The 19,299-nt window shown below is 43.6% G+C and overlaps 1 protein-coding gene across 5 annotated transcripts in view; it reads left to right on the forward strand.

The window, feature by feature from the left end:
- The window catches only part of PDE10A (phosphodiesterase 10A), a 785,858-nt gene that overhangs the window by 701,257 nt on the left and 65,302 nt on the right, over positions 1 to 19,299 (forward strand). For all 5 annotated transcript variants that reach the window (XM_073560146.1, XM_073560147.1, XM_073560151.1 and 2 more), the window contains 7 exons: positions 4,526 to 4,666; positions 8,540 to 8,695; positions 9,746 to 9,796; positions 10,035 to 10,093; positions 16,229 to 16,280; positions 17,348 to 17,490; positions 17,613 to 17,705. In XM_073560146.1, the coding sequence (XP_073416247.1) occupies positions 4,526 to 4,666; positions 8,540 to 8,695; positions 9,746 to 9,796; positions 10,035 to 10,093; positions 16,229 to 16,280; positions 17,348 to 17,490; positions 17,613 to 17,705 (695 nt within the window). The remainder of the gene's footprint in view (positions 1 to 4,525; positions 4,667 to 8,539; positions 8,696 to 9,745; positions 9,797 to 10,034; positions 10,094 to 16,228; positions 16,281 to 17,347; positions 17,491 to 17,612; positions 17,706 to 19,299) is intronic.

The raw sequence follows: 19,299 nt of genomic DNA on the forward strand, positions 1-19,299 counted from the left end.
AGCTGAGACATCGGGGCAGGAACTAACACAAAAGGCACAGGGACACGGGCAGGAAGGAGTGGTGTGCGGGAACAGGTTAGGACCTGTTCACACTTGAGAAGATCCGCAAGACTGCGGAGAGGAGCTGCAGTTTGCAGCAAGAGGTTCCGCAGGAGTGCGGCGCACAGGCAGAGCCGCAGGAGTGCAGAGCACAGACAGATGGAGAGGACACAAGGATAGACATAGCAGGAAAAGGAGCACAGACAAGGAAACTAACACAGAGGTTGGTCTGAGTTCAGACACGGTTAGGAACAGGAACAGTAACACAGGAGCCAGGATATTCTGCCTCTTGGAGGGCGGAGAGGACAAGTATGAGACAAGGTTAGGAACGAGGACACCGAGACCAGGATATTCTGCCTCCTGGATGGCAGGTGGACAGGTACAAGATAAAGTTAGGAACTAGCCTTCAGAGAAGGCAAAATACAGTACAGGACCTTGCAGCTCAGTAGCAAGACACTAGCTGACTAAAGGCATTGCTCAGGCATCCTCCTATGGGCGAGGATGCCTTAAGTAGTGGAGACCTCTTGGCAATTGGCCGGGGACACATTAGGCAGGTGCACACAGACTCAAGAGCCAGAGAGTTCTGGCGCTGCCCCCTTATGCATACAGCTAGGAAGCATGCAGAGAGCAGGCAGGAGGCAAGAGGCATACAGCATGGAGCTGGTAGAAGACAGAACCCACAGCATGGCCTGGAGTAGTGGGTAAGTTGGTGCGTAAGGCAGGTGGGGGATGGGAGGCCATGCAGTGAAGCCGGCAGGTTTGTTACACTCACGTGAAGTGAGACCGACACATATAATGCCATAAGTACATGTCACATAGTACGCAACGTATTCAGTACTACACGAGTTGTACACTCCCTGACAGAAGTTATGTCGCTTATCCATGTTATGTAAATAAAAGCTTATAACCTGACGTTAAATTCATCCATTGGTTGTATAAATTATTCCTTTGAAAGTTGAAACCCTCCGAAATGTGGTTTAGGTTAAGAAAATAAATTGGCATCAATGCAGAATTATTGATCATTTAATGGACACAGAATGGTCAGATTTTGGCAAGATAAAAGTTTTGTCGCCTGGTCTTATAATGCACTCAATCCTAGTTTACATCCCCACCTGTGCTCAGTAAATGATCGGTTAATTAGTGGGTGTGTATAAAAATGAACCCAGCACCCCAGACCTTCACTTGAGCTGCAAATTGAGTTCTGACAACATGCCAAAAATCCACCTTGCAAACAAAGCCTGGATTATCAAGAGGCTGAAGACCAGATCCACTGCAGAAGTGGCAGGCACCCTTAATGTGTCTCAGCGTTTCACATCAATTTTTATGCAAAAAATTAACTGTGACATAAAATTGCAGGAAGGTGCTTGCCTGTATAAATTGCTGAGTGTCAATGTATCAATTTTAGAAAATATATAGGTATTGGGAGTTAATGTCAGTTTATTATATAGTTATTGTGATTTAATTTGTATAAATCAAAAGTGTGAAAACTATCCTGGCTACCAGAGATGCAAAATGCCAAGAAACCCCTGGCAGTGAAAGGGTTAAAAATAGCTGTATATACTTAATATTTCTGTACTGTCCTGCAGAGGAACATTAATATGTCATTTCTAATGCAAGGTGAATGACCTACAAATGCAACCCAAGAAACCACAGAATTGCTTCCCCTCCCCACACTTAACTCCATGGGATTTTTTTCCCTTTAAACTGGAAACGTAGTGCCTTTTCTTTATATTGAGGAGATAGTGGACATGAGAAGGTTTAGGTCACCCGCTTTTCGGCAACAGATGATATGCGCATTCCTCCTTAGTGCAGCCTTTTATCGCCATCTAGTGGGCTGAAATCTTTTAATGCAACGTTCTTGCATACAGTAAATTGCAACGTGTAGCGTAACAGCAGTACACAACACTGGGTGTGTTAATTTATATGTAACAACACATGAACGTCCTCTATATGGTAGATTGATGATCCACGAGGTTGTCAGAAACTACAGTAACTGCAGGAAAGAAAAGCAATAGCACAGACCATGCAAATCTCCATGTTGGCCAAAGGTCTGGTACATATTACATGTGTCAGCCATTGTCCGAGTGTTGGAAATAAGTTATGTTATTGTTGGGGATGACGCCTTATTGGAGAGTGGAGCTGACTATTCTTTCCAAGGTTTTTAAAAAGTATGCCAGTGCGCCAACCTTACGTATGCCAAAATTGTTGGCCCTATAAAGAATATAGTGTTCAAGGCCCTGGTGATTCCATCTGAATCCCTCCAAAACCAGGATTCGGGCATACCTACTGAGGCATAAGCTGCAAAGACACGGACGGAGTTCAAATGAACGCCAGTTTTGCTTTTTTTTTTTTGAGTCTGCTATGCTTTTGTTCCTGTCTGAACAGGCACCTTCAGAAAATGAATTCTGTTTGTGTTATTGGAGTCTTTGTCCTGGTCTGGTGAATCCCGCAATTTAGAGGGGATTCAGCTGAACGCATTGTAGAAAGCAGTGTAAACAGGGCCTATGAGTAAGGCTGGTTTCATATTTGCGTATGGAGGAGCTGCGGAGGGATGTGGACTTCCTTTGTGAAGCTCCGTCCATGGCCGCACCTCCTCCGGTCAGCTCCGCCTCCGTCGGCATGCGGCCTGCGCACCCTATCTTTAGCATTGGGTATGCAGGCCGTGCGGATGTATGCAGATGCCTCCGCATGCGTCGTTTTGATGGTGGGGCAACCTGCGCAGAACGCAACGTGTTATAATTTGGAGCGGTCGCTGCACCGTCAAAACGATACATGTGGAGGCATCTGCATACATCCCCACGGCCTGCATACCCAATCTTTAGCATTGGGTATGCAGGCCGTGCGGATGTATGCAGATGCCTCCGCATGCGTCGTTTTGATGGTGGGGAAACCTGCGCAGAACGCAACGTGTTATAATTTGGAGCGGTCGCTGCACCGTCAAAACGACGCATGTGGAGGCATCTGCATACATCCGCACAGCCTGCGTACCCAAAGATAGGGTACGCAAGCTGCATGCCGACAGAGGCGGAGCTGACTAAAGGAGGTGTGGCCATGGGCGGGGCTTCACAGAGGAAGTGTGCATCCCTCCGCAGCTCCTCCATATGCAAATGGGAAGCCAACCTAATTTAGACGACCCTTGTCACATCCAGAAAAGCGCACTATGCGTTCTTCCTCGTGGACACCTCTGGCATGTACAGTTCATGCGCTGAACATACATATTGAATGTGGTGTGATCATAAGCTTCCAGGTCCGAAGCAGGTCAAAGAAAAGGGAGATGGCAAACCATTGCACAAGTGTGGTTTATTAGAGAGTCTGCCCTGTACAGGTCTTCAGACATCCTAACCTTGGTAGAGCAGAAATCTTCTGCGCTTTTTGATTATTTTTTTCTGGCTTTCTGGCATCTTTCCGAACATGAAAAATCAACCTGTATTGTAAGCTTTAATTTTGAAACTTGTGTATGTGAAAAGTGAACCTGATAGAACATGAGTAGGAGTAAGTGAGGGGAAACTCCATTTGTCATCATGGTTGTTTTGTACATTCTTTGAAGCTGAACCCCTGGATAGCCCAGACTTGTATAAAGCATTGACGTCAAAGGAGCAGATGTATACAATTATAGTGCCAGTTCAAAAGCTAGCTTACAGAACAGAAGGAACATACCAAGCGCTTTGGGCCTACCTCTGTTTAAGGATTTAAGAAGTTAATTATATACTTTATGACTACTATGGCTCAGAAAGCACAGTATTATAGTATATCTGCTGATATTAAGCACATGTTCATCTTGCAAAAAATGTTTGGTAGAAGATTATTCATTTCATGCTAGGTTCTCCCAACTATAGAAATAGATTTTATTCAAAGCAGAAACTGAGCACTTCTGTAGACTTTAGGCCGCATTCACATATTGTCTTTTCTTTCGTACAAAATGGTTTTCAGCCTACAGCTATTGCTCCTGAACGCTCCACTCCCTGTTGCCACGAGGTAGCGATCAGAAAATGAGATGCCTTTACCCTGGTTCACTATTGTGAACAGGAGTTCTTAGGAAAGTTTGTGTCCCAATCACCGACCAGTGTATATAGGCTGTCAGTCGCTTGATGAGCTAGCAAAACACTCATTCGTCAGGTGAAAGTCTTAAGCTTGCTTAAAAATGATCGTTCTTGCCACCGCATCATGTAAACCAAACACGTGCTGCCGAAAATAATGTCCGTTTATGACCGAATGATATTGCTGATTGGAAATTGCAATCAGCCTGGCTAAACAGTCAATTAAATGGCCACTGATCGGCAAGCCTGTAACCGATGGGCAGTCGTTTTCAGCTCCAGATCACGCTGCCAGACAGCTTCTCTTCCATTAGAATAAAGGTCAAACAACCATTATCTTAACATCAGTTTTCTTGCTGTTGAAAATGTCAGAATGAACAGAGGCATGATGCTGTACACGTCTTGTTACCATGCTATCTCTGATTAATCATCTCTTCATTTTTTGTTTTCAGACCCTATGTTTGTTCACACCTACTGGAACGAAGGGAGGACAGACACAACTTACTCCTGCTGGACCTGTTGAGTATGGCACCACAATAGCTGCCCATGTAGCCAAATCTCGAAATACTTTATTACTAGAAAACATTATTGGGGTAAATATGGAATGCATGACTTGCATGTATGATCTCTTATTGTTCTTCTCATGTAATTTGCATTGCACATATATTCTCTTCATGGAATTTGGCAATTGAATTCCTGAAAAAGTCACTCCACTTTTTTGTCATGACTTTCACCACAAATGGGCTGACTGGATTACATTTCTGGTGGCGGCACACACCAGTTAAGAGATGCGCCTAATTCATCTCATGGTGTGCACCTCCTAATGAGTTGGGCGTGTTGTACTTCAATGAGCCCGTTAAGGCTATGTGCACACGATGCGTTCTTGATGCGTTTTTTATTTGTAGAAATGCTCCAAAAACGCAATGGAATACTAAAGCAAGGTCGTGCAATGACAATCCTGAAGTGTTGTGTACATGATCAGCAAATTTCCATCTGTATTTGCAGCGTTTTATTTTCTGCAGCATGTCAATTCTTTTTGCGTTTCTGCAGCGTTTTTGACTCATTGACTTCAATTGAGTCAGTCAAATCTGCAGCAAAAATACAGGTGTAAAAAAGTTTGCGCATTTGCTGCAGATTTGCTGCCCAAAACACTGTGGAATTGTCAAAGGAAATTATGTTGGAAGGAGAATGTGCGGGTGGAGAATGTGTCTGTCTGTCTGCCTGCGTCTGTCTGTCTGCGGATATGTGTGTACTCATGCGACAAACAGCCCATAGTGATTGTACTTGGGCGTCGTCTGATGGGACTACTACCCCCATCCGGCTATGTCTGCTGTCACATATAACAGAGACGACATGAGCCGATGATGGGAGAATAGTCTCATCATCTGGCGCCTGAGTTCAATTGTGAAAAAAAAATCAAAGCATTGAAATAATCACATACATATTCACATACAATGTACATACTCACTGAACACCTAATCCCCAACGCCCGCATCTCCTGCAAGCAATCAAAAATAATATACCAGCATATACTCCCTGTCCACCGTAGTCCATTTAATAAAGAGTGACCCACGTCAATGTCACTCGGCCGCTGGCGATAAACTGACAGGAGGTAATCGCTCCCGCAGTGTATCACTGAGCCGCCATGAGAGTTCACTGGAGTACTTCAATTGATCAGCTCCGGTGCTCTCATGGCACCACTGCATGAGAGAGTTCCCACATAGTGGTAGTGCTGTAAGTGAGCGCACTGGAGCTGATGAATTCCTGTGAACTCTCACGGCAGCGCAGTGATGCACTGCGGGAGTGATTACCTCCTGTCAGTGTATCACCAGAGTATCTCGATGTGACTGTTCTACACATGAGATCGCCGTGGACACTCTGTATTAAATGGACTACGTCGGACAGTATAGTATTATATGTTGGTTTATTATTTTTTGATTGTTTTCAGGAGACGAGGGCATCAGGGATTAGGCTTTTAGTAAGTATGGTTAATTTAGATTCAATAAAGGAGCCTGTGTGATTATTTCAAATAGAGGGCTTTATTCTGGCTGTGTGTTTATTTACCATATAACTATAGGATTAGTAATGCATAGGTGTCTTTTAGACTCCTCTCCATTACTAACCTGTGGGCTTGATGTCACCTGACAATACAAAGGTGACATCAACCCCACAAATATGAACTCCACTTGCCACCGCTACAGGGCAAGTGGGAGAGCGAGGCTAAGTGTCAGAATTGGTGTATCTATAAGATGCGCCATGTCTGGGACGGCTGAGAGATGAAGTTTTTAGTCTGGGGGAGGTGCCATTATACATGACCCCTTCCCAAGCTATTAGTATCAGCCAGCAGCTGTCTGCCTAGCCTTTGCTGGTTCGATTTTATAGGGGACGCCATGTCAATTTTTTTCTGGGGTTCCCCTGTAAAGTAGCCAGTAAAGGCTAAGCAAACATCTGTGCGCTGATATTAATAGATTGGGAACCTTTATGGCTATTGGCTCCTTCCCAGAAATTTATCAAAAGCCCTCAGCCTTCGGCTTTCCCTCTGCTAGTTATGAAAATTATGCGGGAGCCCACGCAATGTTTATTTTTCAAAAAAAAAAAAAACATATTGCGTTTCATGCAGATTTCTGACAGGTGCTGTTCTGTTACAGCCATATGTAGCTTAATTATGTTAATGCTCCTACATAGGCTGGGGTGGGTGTGTGTGTCTTAACTCTTTATGTACCGTTTTATTAATGAGAGTATCTGGCTGACACCACATTTTAATATTATATTCACTTAGATTTGTTTTGTGTGTGTAAACATAAATTTGAACATGGTATGTAATGATATTATGGTCTTCAATGGAGAATGAAAAAGAAGGAAATTTCATCACAATTTTTTTTTTTTTTTTAATATATGTTTATTTAGCTCTATGGATTTACAAAAATGCATGAAAAACCGCATACAAAATGCGTGGATTTTCCACTGTGTTTTTCTGCCAAGAGATGCAGAAACCTTGCAGAAATTTCTGCAAGCAAATATGCAATGTGCGTACATAGCCTTAAGGCCGGTTTCACATTTGCGTTTAAGGCCGCAGCGTCGGCCTGTGCACGGCCGCCGCTAAGCCCCGCCCCCTACCGCACCTCCTCTGGTAGCTCCGCCTCCGGGCGCATGACGCTGCATGCGTCATGCGTCCCCTATCTTTATCACTGAGGACGCAGGCCATGCGCAGTATGCGTTTTGGCGGCGCCTGCATCCTTTTGACGGTGCGCCGACCAGCGCCAAACGCAACCTGTTGCAATTTGGTTGCGCTCGGCGCACCGTCAAAAGGACGCAGGCGCCGCCAAATGCATACTGCGTACGGCCTGCGTCCTCAGTGATAAAGATAGGGGATGCATGACGCATGCAGCGTCATGCGCCCGGAGGCGGAGCTACCGGAGGAGGCACGGTAGGGGCGGGGCTTAGCGGCGGCCGTGCGCAGGCCGACGCTGCGGCCCTAAACGCAAATGTGAAACCGGCCTATGATTGGCATGCATAAAGAAAGTGCTAAGGAATCGGCCCCTGTGTTTGTTCCTGATGGCATCCATTCACAGTGGGAATTTTATTTCATAGTCTGCCATCAGCCATAGAAAGTGATAGATAACTTTGCTCAGTCTCCAAAAGTTTTCCAACAAGAGAAAAACCATTAAGCGTAGTGTTTATTTTAACTTTTATTTCATGTGTGCTAAAATCACTGAACACAGCTAATAAGCACTGATGTGTAAATTTCCTTATACTTATAATTTGAGCTATGAATAAGGAAGTTTACATCTGAAACGCGTCAGTTGTTTGACCTATGTTCACAATAAATATGGAGGTTCTCAAGAAGCACAGAGTGCTGGCATTTTTCTTGCTGGATTTTGCTGACAAGCTCTGCTCAAGCTGCCGAGTGCCCTGGATGGACCCATTACAGGAGTTAGTTTTCTTACGTTGTCTTTCTATTTGACTCACTTGTATAAATTTGCCATTTGTGCATAGTGTAAAGTGTACTTAAATGGGCTAAATTCAGGTATCTAGTGTCTCAAGTTATCGTTCATAGCGTTGAGCATATATGCCTATAAACTTGCTGGTCAAGGCTCCTGACGTGAATGTATCCATAAGACCTGACAGGTTTGCAACCAAAGCTTAGTTGACTCTAAAAATGAAGAGTTTCGGCATAACAGTGGGGCATATTCATCCAGCCAAATGTTCTGGCATGCTGCGCAAACAGTGTCGAACACATAATAAATTAGGTGCAAGTCATGAAAGACCGTTTTTCCAACTTGTCTGATGAGGTTTAGCCTCGCTGAAAACTGCTTTGTTGGAAAATAAACGCTATCTTGAGACACTGCGCGCTGAAAAAATGTGCCAGAATTATGGCGCACAATACTGACACAAAGAAAACCAACTAATAGGTGGTGTAAACTGTGCGTTACGGTAATATGTATGAAACCAACTTCTCATTTTAGGATGAAAGGTTTCCTAAAGGTACTGGACTGGACTCAGGGACTCGTATCCAGTCTGTTCTTTGCTTACCAATAGTTACAGCAATCGGCGATTTGATTGGAATTCTGGAACTTCATAGGCATTGGGGAAGGGAAGGCTTTCGCTTGTGTCACCAGCAGGTAAGCCCTGAGTAATATTGAATGCTATAATGGTAATGCAGCTGGAATTTGCAGAGATAAATATATTGACTTGCTATATTCTTAACTTGTAGTAGGATTTGCATTTAGATTTTAATGTATAGCTGCCTGCCTTGATAACTTGGCAGAATAGGTTCTCATGACTAAATGCTATTTGTATGCACTGTGATGTTAACAATGGAAAGATCTCACTCTTAAGGCCCCGTTACACACAACGATGTCCCAGCGATCCCACCAACGATCCGACGTGGATTTGATCGCTGGGACATCGTTAGGCTGATCGCTGGTGACTTGTTCCATAGACTCACCAGCGAGCAAGCTGGTATCTAAGGTAAACAGTGGGTTTCTAAGAGCTGCGCGGCTCTTGGATACCCGCTGTTTACCCTGGAAACCAGTGTGCACGCTGGTATCTAAGGTAAACAGCGGGTAACTAAGAGCCCTTAGAAACCCGCTGTTTACCTTAGATACCAGCGTGCAGCGTCACTGATCATTCGTCTCCCGCTGCCACATGCAGCGATGCGTGCTGGCCAGCGGGAGACCAACTATCAAAAAATGGCCCAGGACGATCCTGCACGATCAGCGATACCCAGCAGGGGGGCCGGTCACAGCAATGTCGCTGGCGAGATTGCTGTGTGTGACGGGGCTCTTAGAGGGGCTCCTGTTTTATGACCACCAAATAGGCTGTCCAACTTCCTAGAATTAGCCATAAATTAGTTATAAATTGATAGCCAAGGCGAGCACAATATTCAGCATATATATTGGTTATAGTGTACCTGCCTGACATTATTTGGGCTGATTGTGCCCATACTCATCAGCTGTAATGTCTGACACAGCACTGTACCTTGGATAGGTGACATTTGACTCATCCCAAGTGTCACAATATAGTAACTATTACTACTGTATTGTAGTCATTTTCACTGTAGTACGGTGTCAAATCATAACATGAGTTCATTGATTTCTCTTGTGTAAAATAAGTTTCTCTTTTACTAATGGAATTATTTATATATTTTTTTTTTATTATAAATATATAAGGTGGCAACGGCAAATCTTGCTTGGGCTTCAGTAGCAATACATCAAGTACAAGTAAGTACCCATGCTTTTTTCCCAGAATCTTAACTTGACAGTATTTTTGTTATGGCACACTTGGGTCATCTATTTTTATATAGTTTCTAGAGGGTTTGGTGGAGATGGCTGGTGGCCAAACAAACTTTAAACCTGCGGTTATCGATCATGCCAGAAAGACACATCTGTGATTTAGTTGTAAACTGGATCGATTTTAGTAACTTTTTTTCCATTATTGTTTTGTTTTACTATATGTTAGGTTTGCAGGGGATTAGCAAAGCAGACTGAGTTGAATGACTTTCTACTAGATGTGTCCAAGTAAGTACATCACTAATGCTTCATCACTGGTTAATAAAATACTATGAGTTGCTGAGTATTGCACAAAGCATGCCTTTATTTTGGACAAAAAAGAGCAAAAAAGGCAAATTGGACATAATTTCACAAACCCAAAAATGGGCCTGACAAAATCGTTGGCTCCTTTCCAAAATTGTGGGTAAACAACATTGTTTCAAGCATGTGATGCTTATTCAAACTCACCTGTGGTAAGTAACAGGTGTAGGCAATATGAAAATCACACCTGAACCCAGATAAAAATGGGAGACTTTTACTCAGTGTTTGCATTTTGTGTCTGTGTGTGCCACACGAAGCATGGAGGACAGAAGAGAACTGTCTGAGGACATGAGAACCAAAACTGTTGATATTTTTAAACAATCTCAAGGTTACAAGTCTATCTCCAGAGATCTTGTTCCATTGTCCACGATGTGCAACATAATCAAGAAGTTTACAACCCATAACACTGTAGCTAATCTCTGTGGATGCTGATGGCAGAGAAAAATTGATGAAAAGTTCCAAAACAGTATAGTCTGGATGGTGGATAAGCAGCCGCAATCAAGTTTCAAAGAAATTTTAAGCTGTCCTGCAGGCTCAGGGTGCACCAGTGTCAGTGCAAATTATCTGTCGTCATTTCAATGAAATGAAACACTATTGCAGGAGACCCAGGAGGAACCTATTGCTGACACAGACAAGTAAGCTACACTGTAGTTCGCCAAAAACCTCCAAGGAAAGCATCTTGTAGGCAGGTAAGACCAAGATGGAGCTTTTTGGTAAGTAAAGCACATCATTCTGTTTACTGAAGACGGAAGGAGGCCTACAAAGAAAAAATCACTGAAGCTTCACGATATTTGACAGTGAGTACTAAGGCCGGGGGCACATTGCATTATGGCAGTCCGTTAGACAGACTGCGTTACACCGTGGCATAACGTGGTGTAACGCAGTCCGTCAACGCTGCCATTGACCCCCATTATCTGGCGCATCGCGACACATGCCGTAAAACGGCATGCGATCGCGATATGCCGTCATTCAGTACGGAGCCTCGGACGCGGGCAGCAGCATCTGAGGCTCCGTTACCACTAGCGCAGATGAATCGCGATCGCGTTATGCTATACCGTTAACGCAGCCCATCAACGCTATGCGTTGAACGGGCTGGTTAAACACAATGTAAACCTAGCCTAAGATGTTTTGACATTTTGTTTTGCTTCCTCTGGTACTAAGCGCCTTGACTGTGTGCAAGGTATTATGAAATCTGAAGATTACCAAATGATTTTGGATCCCAATGTTACTGCACAGTGTCAGAAAGCTAGGCTTGCATCCTAGGTCATGGGAGACCATGACCCAAATATGCTTCAAGTAGCATCCACAAATGGATGAGAAAGTCCTGAAGTGGCCATCAATAATACCATTGAACACCTGTGGACAGATCTTAAAATTGCTGTTGGGAGAAGGCACTCTTCAAATATGAGAGACCTAGAACAGTTTGCAAAAGAAGATTGGTACAAAATTCCTGGTGAGAGGTGTAAGAAGCTTGTTGATGGTTATAGGAAGCATTTGATTGCAGTTATTCCAAAGGGTGGGCAACCAAATATTAAGTTGATGGTGCAAACAATTTTGTCTGACCCATTTCTTGTGGTTTTGTGTGAAATTATGTCAATTTTGCCTTTTTTTTTTTTTTCCCCTTTTTTTGTGGTGTTCCAATACACACAAAATAGAGGCATGTGTCTAACAAAATGTGTAATTCCAATATTTTTTTTGGCCCTGACTTTGTGTGTGTGTATTTGTATGTTTTATATATGTGCGTATGTCTGTATATGGGTTTATATATACAGTTGTGCTCAAAAGCTTACATACCCCGGCAGAATTTTTGTTTTCTTGGACTTTTTTTCAGAGACAATGAATGAATGATAACACCAAAACTTTTTCTCCACTCAGTGTGTGTGCATAAGAGCTGAGTGAGTTTCTATGATCCAGACAGACTCTTGCATCTTTCATCCAGCTACTGACGTTTCTGGATTGTGAGTCATGGGGAAAGCAAAAGAATTGTCAACAGATCTACAGGAAAAGGTAGTTGAGCTGTATAAAGCAGGAAAGGGATTCAAAAAGATATCCAAGAAATTGATAATTTCAGTCAGCAGCATTCAAACTGTGATTAACAAATGGAAAATCAGGGACTCTACCACGGTCAGGTAGACCAACAAAAATTTTGTCCACAACTGCTAGGAAAATTGTTCGGGATGCAAAAAACCCCCCACAAATAACATTAGCTGAAATACTGGACTCTCTGAAAACTAGCTGTGTGGATGTTCCAAGATGTACAATAAGGAGGCACTTAAAGAAAAATGGGCTGCAATGTCGAGTCACCAGAAATAAGCCATTACTGCCCAAATGTCACAAAGTATCTTGCCTACAATACTCAAAAAGCGCAGAGACAAGCCTCAAAACTTCTGGAACAAGGTAATTTGGAGTGATGAGATCAAAATTGAACTTTTTGGCCACAACCATAAACATTACATTTGGAGAGGTGTCAGCAAGGCCTAGGATGAAAGGAACACCATTCCTACTGTAAATCACGGAGGTGGATCGCTGATGTTTTGGGGATGTGTGAGGTACAAAGGGACAGGAAACTTGGTCAAAGTTGAGGGAAAGATGAATGCAGCACGTTATCAGTGAATACTGGAGGCAAATTTGCAATCATCAGCCCGGAAGCTGCACATGGCATGTACTTGTATGTACCAACATGACAACAATCCAAAACAGAAGGCCAAGTCGACCTGTCATTTGCTACAGCATAAAGTCAAGGTCCTAGAGTGCCATCTCAGTCTTCTGACCTCAATATCATTGAGCCACTCTGGGGAGATCTCCAGTGCATGGTTCATGCTAGACAGCCCAGGAATTTACAGGAACTGGAGGCTTTTTTTGCCAAGAAGACAGGGCAGCTTTATGATCTGAGAAAATAATGGACCTCATCCACAAGTACCACAAAAGACTTCAAGCTGTCATTGCTGTTAGAGGTGGTCATACACTGTATTAAGAAATGGGGTTTGTGAACTTTTGATCAGGGTCATTTGGATGTTTTGGGTTGTCATTATGATGTTAAAAGAGAAAACTGTAGTTTGACAATAAATGGCTTCACCCAACCACTAACTATGAGTGGAGAAAAAGTTTTGGTGTTCTCATTCATATTCGCTGAAAAAAGGCCAAGAAAGCAAAAATTCTGCTGGGGTATATAAACTTTTGAGCACAACTGTATCTATATATCTCTATCATACAGTATGTCACTAGAGATGAGCATGTATACTCATTAAGATACGGTACTCGGCGAGTAATGCGGTACTTGAATCCTGGCAAGTAAATATCACTATTCGCCTCGCAATATTCGGCACAGTCCCCTCGCACAGCCCGGCACTGTCCACGCACACACACAGCCCATTACTCGCATTTCCCATAGACTTGCATTGGACTCGTTACGAGTACCCGAGTATTAGGAGCTACTTGTAACGAGTACAGCGAGTCCGAGTATTTTCCTACTCGCTCATCCCTATATGTCACATGTATGTTTATGTAGAGCAACAATTCTTTTTTCAGATCCTCAGGGAATTCTTTGCCATGAGGTGCCATGTTAAACTTTCAGTGACCAGTATGAGAGTGTGTGAGCAATAGCGTCAAATTTAACACACCTGCTCTCAATTCACTCCTGAGACTTTGTAACAATAATGAGTCACATGAAATCAGAAAGGGAAAATGGGCAAAATTTGGTCATTTTCACTTAAGTGTGTCCTCACTTTTGTTGCCAGCAGTTTAGACATTAATGGCTTTGTGTTGCGCTATTTAGAGGACACACCAAATTTACACTGTTATACAAGCTGTACACTGACTACATAACATTGTATCACAGTGTCAGATCTTCAGTGTTGTCCGATGAAATGATATACTAAAATATTTACAAAAATGTGAGGGGTGGACTCACTTTTGTGACATACTGTGTGTGATTATACAAGTAAGGTGCTTTTCATACTGTCACCAGGTGTTTTGTCAGCAGCCTACACTGACCATGAATATTGTATCCACGGTGTTCTAGAAATTAGTAACTCCGTTTAGTATAGCTGAGACCCTGGAGAACACTATCATAGATGGGTTTTTTTGATCCCCGATCACATGATTGCCGTTATTCAAAGAAATTAGTGCACTCGTTAAAAAAAAAAAGTTTTTTTTCTCTGAGTAATGAGAAATGATGTCCCCAGACCCACCCCCGGGCCCTCCTGCTTCGGCTGTCCGCCACCTCTTCATGAAAAAAAAAAATTGTGCATGCGCCCACCATGTGCCCACCTAGATCTGCCAGTCGGCACCAGGCGGCAGCAGCAGGGAATTTTCCTAATGGTTACAGGCTTTTGATCACTGTGATGGACCCTATCACAGTGATCAAAAGCCCAATAATTAGTAAATCATCCCTATGTCATCCCCTTGGTCAGATTAAATTTTATTTTAGAATTTTTTTTTCTTTCAGTTTTCGCCATTACAGTTAGGATTCGGGTTAAGGTTGGTCTTGGGGTTAGTGTTGGGGTTGGGCTCATGGTTGGGGTTGGGCTTGGGGTTAGTGTTAGGGTTAGAGTTGGGCTTAGGGTTGGGGTTAGGGTTGGGCTCAGGGTTAGGGTTGTGGTTGGTGTTAGGGTTGTTTATTGGGCTTGGGGTTCGGCTTAGGGTTTTGCTTTGGGTTAGTGTTGCGCTTAGGGTTAGCATTGAGGTTAGGGTTTTTTCAAAAGTAAAAAAGAAAAAAAAATATGACTAGTTTTGAGCGTAAGTGCTCACTACTCGAGTTTGCATCGGGTGATCGGGTATGCACAAAGTATCCATGGGTGCTTGCGTGACATGCTCGCGTCCCTGCGCCAGGTTTGTTTTGTGGCTGTTAGACACCCAAAATTTATGCAGTGATTTCCTGCCATACACTGGCAAAACCCGCATGTATTTTTTGGGTGTCTTACAGCCATGAAGCATGCAGGATGGGGACTCGAGCATTTCACTCAAGCACCCTTTCTTTCCATAAGATCTTGGATAGAAAATCTAATTGCCTATTAGGGTGGATTTGCACATTAGTATTTGAGCTTAGCCTTGCATTCTGATTACTGTTAGTGATGAGCGAACATGCTTGGGTAATGTGTTATCAGAGCATGCTCGGGTGTTAATAGAGTGTCTTCAGCATGCTCGAGTCCCTGCACCTGCAAGTCTCGTGGCTATTTGACAGCTGCAACACGTACAGGGATTGCCTAACAAACAGGCAATCTATGCATGTATTGTGGCTGTGGAACAACTGCGAGACATGAAGCTGCGGGAATTTGAACCTATTATTAAAGCACACTGAAGACGCTCAGTTGGCACCCGAGCATGCCTGGATAACACCTTACCAGAGCATGTTCGCTAAGTACTAATTACTGCACTACAGGGAGTAACTGTCCTGTTATCCCTAATATGATCAGTTGTTATTTTGTATGTGTGTCTATTGTGTTGTAGAGTGGTATGATAGGCATGGTACCACTGCAAGAGAGGAGTACTGCAGTGCAGTGTATATTATAGGCAGGAGAGTTAATAGAAGTCAGCAAGTGTTTCAAAATAAAAATAAAACTTGTTTTTTCCTGTTTTCAGTTGCTTTATTATGTAAAAAAAGAAAAAGAAAAATGTACCCATAACGTTTCCTTAATACCCAAAATATGAGCTCAACATGTTAATTAACCGCAAAAATGAAAGTCATTTTAAAATAATACAGGTTTGCATGTTTATCTCCCATCTGAGTAAATACTGAAAATCCTGCTTGACAGACATCTACTTTGCCTGAAATCACACAGCATAGTGGCCATCAGTCAAGCAGGATGAGGCAGTTTTTGGCGGGGAATAGAGCTGGAGTGACAGAGGCTTCAGATCTATCATAACTATTTGAATATCACTTCAGCCGCTGCTTTCTCAGTAATGGAGGGATGGATTGGCCATGTAATGGTATTACTGGACATGCTAATAGAATCCCTTTAATATTTGCTCCACTCCAATCAGCACCTGTCAGGAAAGTCCACATGTTTTCATTACATTGAGTTATGTCTGCTTCACTCTGAAAATGATTTTCTTCTTTTACAGAACATATTTTGATAACATAGTTGCAATAGATTCTTTACTTGAACATATAATGGTAAGTGAAAATGTAATTTATGTACTACTCTTTAGATCATTCTTATGAATTGTTTTTAATACCAAATTATTAATTTGTTAGATGATGTCTCCTTTAACGTCCGTGCAGGTGACAGTCCATACATTAGAATATGCTGTAATTAGCGGCTCACTAACTTGGCCCATTGTCAAAATAAAGGATTCCGCTGGTCATAGAAAAACACAGCAAGCCACATCTCCAATAGTATAGTACTTGTGATCGTCTATCTAGTTTTAGGGTATCGGAGAGGGGCTGCTAGAGGAAGGAATTCTCATGTAGTGGCCTGTATCATTCTCCAATCTCCAAAATCACTTACTTCTCCCACCCACCCTTTTTTAATAAGTTTTAACACGCTGAGTCTTTTAATTTAAAAAATGAATGGTTTCAAACATGGCAGTGGAGTCTAAGGCTATGTGCACACGCTGCGGATTCAGCTGCATTGTACAGTACCTTTATTTCCTATGGGAAAAAAAACCGCAGTGCACATGCTGCGGGTTACAATCCGCAGCATGTCAATTCTTTGTGCGGTTTCACACCTTATCATTATGAGGTGTGAAACCGCAGGGCAAAACCGCAGGCTAATCCGCAGATAAACCGCAGGACTTTTGTCCTGCGGATTTATCTGCGGATTTTCCAACTAAATCCGCACAACCTAAAAACTCGTGGGCACATAGCCTTAGTCGGAGTTGGTGTCCATTTTTTGTAGCGTCGGAGCCGGTATAAAATGGACAGAGTTGGACTCCTAAAATATATAATAAATTGGGTACAGTAGTACAATGCAGGATGTGCTGAAAATGTTTTCATAAGAATTTAGGAAAGTTATGAAATGAAATATTCCTGATCTAAGGATCTCGCCTTTTAGCTGAGATGAATCTGTGCTGCACTTTATCTATATACTGTGGAGTTGGAATCGGAAGTCAGGGAGGCTTACTGACTCCATCACCCTGGTTTCAATTAGAGGCCAAGTTTGAAAGGGTCTTCTTGAGTAAAATACATATTTCAAGTTTCTATAATACTTTACAAGAGACAACCATGTCTTTTCCTTGCAGATATATGCAAAGAACCTGGTGAATGCAGATCGCTGTGCACTCTTTCAGGTAGACCACAAAAACAAAGAGTTGTATTCTGATCTTTTTGACATTGGTGAAGAGGATGAAGGGAAGCCAGTTTTCAAAAAGACCAAAGAAATCAGGTGAAGGAACAAATATTGGCGCAGATGCTGGATGTACATTAGTTTCTTGAGTTTTAGCCTTTGTCTATTTTAAACAATCAGTTTTTTTTCGGTTTTCTCTCCTTCCTCTTTACTACATATAGATTTTCTATTGAAAAAGGTATAGCTGGTCAGGTTGCCAGGACTGGTGAAGTTCTAAACATTCCTGATGCCTATGCAGATCCACGCTTTAATAGGTAATATGGATGTATCCTATATACGTGATTGATTTATGAATATAAGCCATTTCTACAATCCTACAGTGCATTAGTTAACCCTTCCATGACCATATAACGTAAATATGTCTCACCTGATCACACAGGGTTGGTTGTGTTACATAGCTGGCAGTTGCCTATAATTGTCACAATCTGTGCTAGCTCAGATTGCTGCAGTTTAACCCCTAAGATGCCACAATCAATAGTTATCACAGATTTTTAATGGTTAGATAGTGGGGGTGCATGCCCTTGGTGCAAATGTGGGTTCCTAGGAGATCACAACATTTTAAATATAAGAAGAAAAGGGATATGTATTGCTGCACTACCTGAAGTTTTGCCCTTAGGCCAGGTTCGCATAGCGTTGATGGACTGCTCTGACGCTACTCCCTAACGTGATCGCGCTAACGCAGATGCTTCATCTGCGCTAGCAGTGATGGACCCTCAGCCGCTGCAGACCGCGTCTGAGGGTCCGTCACAGGATGACGGCACATTGCTAACGCATGCCACTTATGATATGCGTTAGCGATGTGCTACATTATTGCAGTCTATGGGTGCGTTAATGCATCTGTTACATAGCGTTAATGCCGCTATGTAACGGATGCGTTAAACACACCCCCCTTACACAATGTGGACCCAGCCTTACTGAAGCCCTTTAGCGTAATTACCCACTATTATACCCATTCCCTGGTCCTCATAGAATATGATTCCCCAAAAAACACCCCTATACAGTTTGAGGACTCTACACAGAATGGTGTTTCCACATTTCTCCACCTACATGGTGTGCTGGTCACCACAGCTCCCCACACGGTGTGCTGGTCACCACAGCTCCCCACAAGTTTGTGATGGTCACCACAGCTCCCCACACGGTGTGCTGGTCACCACAGCTCCCCACACGATGTGCTGGTCACAACAGCTCCCCACAAGATTGTGATGGTCACCACAGCTTCCCGCGCCGTGTGATGGTCACCACAGCTTTCCACACGGTGTACTGGTCACCACAGCTCCCCGCACGAGTGTGATGGTCACCACAGCTCCCCGCACGAGTGTGATGGTCACCACAGCTCCCCGCACGAGTGTGATGGTCACCACAGCTCCCCGCACGAGTGTGATGGTCACCACAGCTCCCCGCACGAGTGTGATGGTCACCACAGCTCCCCGCACGAGTGTGATGGTCACCACAGCTCCCCGCACGAGTGTGATGGTCACCACAGCTCCCCGCACGAGTGTGATGGTCACCACAGCTCCCCGCACGAGTGTGATGGTCACCACAGCTCCCCGCACGAGTGTGATGGTCACCACAGCTCCCCGCACGAGTGTGCTGGTCACCACAGCTCCCCGCACGATGTGCTGGTCACCACAGCTCCCCGCAAGACTGTGATGGTCACCACAGATCCCCGCACGAGTGTGATGGTCACCACAGCTCCCCGCACGAGTGTGATGGTCACCACAGGTCCTCACACGAGTCCCATCCACTGCAGCCTCCATATCCTCGTCGATCTTGTCTCACAGTAAGCCGACATGGGCGGTGCAATGCACTGACATCCTATGTGTGGTGCTGCCTCTAGCAGGCCAGAAA

This window comes from Dendrobates tinctorius, unplaced genomic scaffold (genome assembly GCF_039654945.1).
Source record: "Dendrobates tinctorius isolate UK_male_01 unplaced genomic scaffold, ASM3965494v1 ptg000293l, whole genome shotgun sequence".
In the NCBI taxonomy this organism is placed as follows: domain Eukaryota; kingdom Metazoa; phylum Chordata; class Amphibia; order Anura; family Dendrobatidae; genus Dendrobates; species Dendrobates tinctorius.